The sequence below is a fragment of the Myotis lucifugus genome, unplaced genomic scaffold, assembly GCF_000147115.1.
Source record: "Myotis lucifugus unplaced genomic scaffold, Myoluc2.0 scaffold_206, whole genome shotgun sequence".
In the NCBI taxonomy this organism is placed as follows: Eukaryota; Metazoa; Chordata; class Mammalia; order Chiroptera; family Vespertilionidae; genus Myotis; species Myotis lucifugus.
This window is the reverse complement of record NW_005871254.1, coordinates 2,021,024-2,022,838: the sequence shown is the minus strand read 5'-3', so window position 1 is coordinate 2,022,838 and position 1,815 is coordinate 2,021,024. Positions and strand designations below refer to the sequence as shown.

Sequence of the window (1,815 nt, the reverse complement as noted above, 5' to 3'; positions counted from 1 at the left end):
CCGGAATGTGGCCACACCTCCCATCCATCTCCAGAGGGAGGGCTACGCTGTCCTTTGCCCACCGTCCGTGACTTTCTCGGGAGCCCTGCAGCCTGAGCCTTGGAGCAGCTCCTTTGGGGAACGGATCAGAGCCACCAGTCTCCCCGTCCCGAGGCCTGAACTGACCGGGGACCTCCCACTGCTGCCTCCCCCTGGGATGCCTGGCCCATGGCCAAAGCAGCCACGCTGAGCGCAAGCCAGGCGTCCACCAGTCCCATCTTTCAAACGTGAAGGAGGCTGTGCTCAGAGGGCGGCTGGGCTGCACGGGGCCACGCTCTGGCTCCTTCCTGTGCTTGCTTCCTTGTCTGCATACAGCTCAGCCCCCATCCACAGAGAGACCTGCCTCACCCGCCTGGCTCCTGTGGCGAGGCCCTGAGGCCGAGATGTGTCCCTGGGGCGAGGCCCTGAGGCTGAGATGTGTCCCTGGGGCGAGGCCCTGAGGCTGAGATGTGTCCCTGGGGCGAGGCCCTGAGGCTGAGATGGGCCAGCAGAGCCCCTGAGGCCCTGCCTGGCCCTGAGAGGACCGCGGACCTGTTCCCAGGCCTCTCCAGGAGGCGGACTGCTTACCTCTCAGTTCTGTCTCTGAGGAGCTGTTGGACCAGATCGTCCACCCTTTCCTTTGCTGGATGATTTCCTGGACTTTGCAGACATAGTGCCCTTGATCCGCTGGCCGCAGGGTCAGAACAGAGAGCGAGTAATTGTGTAGCCTCCCTTGCCTCTGCTCCCGGAGGCGCAGCCGCTGCTGGTAGGAGCTGTTGTGGAACCTCCCGTAGAACTTCACCGCCCCGTGCTTGCTCCTCCTCACCATCAAGGCCACCTTGGAGTTGGGGCGCCCAAAAAACCAGCGCACGGCCAGCAAGCTGTTCCCCCACCTCTTCTGGGAGACGTGGCAGAGGAGAGTGGCGTTGTCCCCCTCCAGGAAGTCAGCCACGGGCCCCGGGGACACGGTCACGTTGAGGGCCCCACAGACGTCTGCAGAGAAAAAGGAAGAGGACGGTGAGGAAGGCCCTGGCCTCCACAGGGGACACAGCGCCCTTCACTCCGGGGGGGAGCTGCAGGAGTGGCTGCCCACCCTCCCTGCTCCCTCGGCCTCAGGGGGCGGGGCTCCTTTGGGGATCCTCTGTGGGAGCCCATGTATTTTTCATTTTATTTAATTAGTTGCTGATGTGTAACATTTAGAATTTTTCACATAAAATTTGGATTTTTAGAATCTCTTAAAAATGTCCAGCCGCCTCCCCAAGCTGCATGGACCCGTTCGCTGCCGGGCTGGGTGGGCGCCGCTGCGGGCGGGGAACTGCCTCTCGGGGCACCGTCCCCGGTTCAGCTGCTCCCGCTGTCACCAGGCCACCAGCCGGCCAGCAGCACCCGTGGTGTTAGACCCGCGCCTGCAGCTACAGCTGCCGGCTTCTCCGTTTCGGCTCTAAGTCTCTTGGACTCAACTCAGAGCCAAAGTGTAGGAAAAAGACAGAACCAGGAACAGGGGATGAGAGAAACTCCCAATCCCCCGCAAAAAACGCTCGCTCCAGACTCAGGTCCCGCCTACTTGGTGTCTTTGGCTCCTTCCTAGACCCCCAAGAGCGGCCTTTCCGGATTGTGCAGGGCGACCACTGAGCTGCCCTGGAGCCACGGGCGCCGCCTCTGCAGCAGAACCAGAGACACAGGAGGCCCAGCACCTCCCGCTGCCAGCAGGGCTGCTTCTCACAGGAGCCACTCCTCGCCCCGCACAGCCCAGCGCACAACTCGAGACACCCCATTCCCTGCCCACCCCACGGCACG

General features: G+C 62.8%; 1 protein-coding gene across 1 annotated transcript in view; it reads right to left on the bottom strand.

Moving 5' to 3' along the window:
• VSTM4 (V-set and transmembrane domain containing 4) overlaps positions 1-1,815 on the bottom strand; it is a 99,239-nt gene that overhangs the window by 94,282 nt on the left and 3,142 nt on the right. The window contains exon 2 of the mRNA XM_006097568.3: positions 607-1,011. Coding sequence (XP_006097630.1) covers positions 607-1,011 — 405 coding nt within the window. The remainder of the gene's footprint in view (positions 1-606; positions 1,012-1,815) is intronic.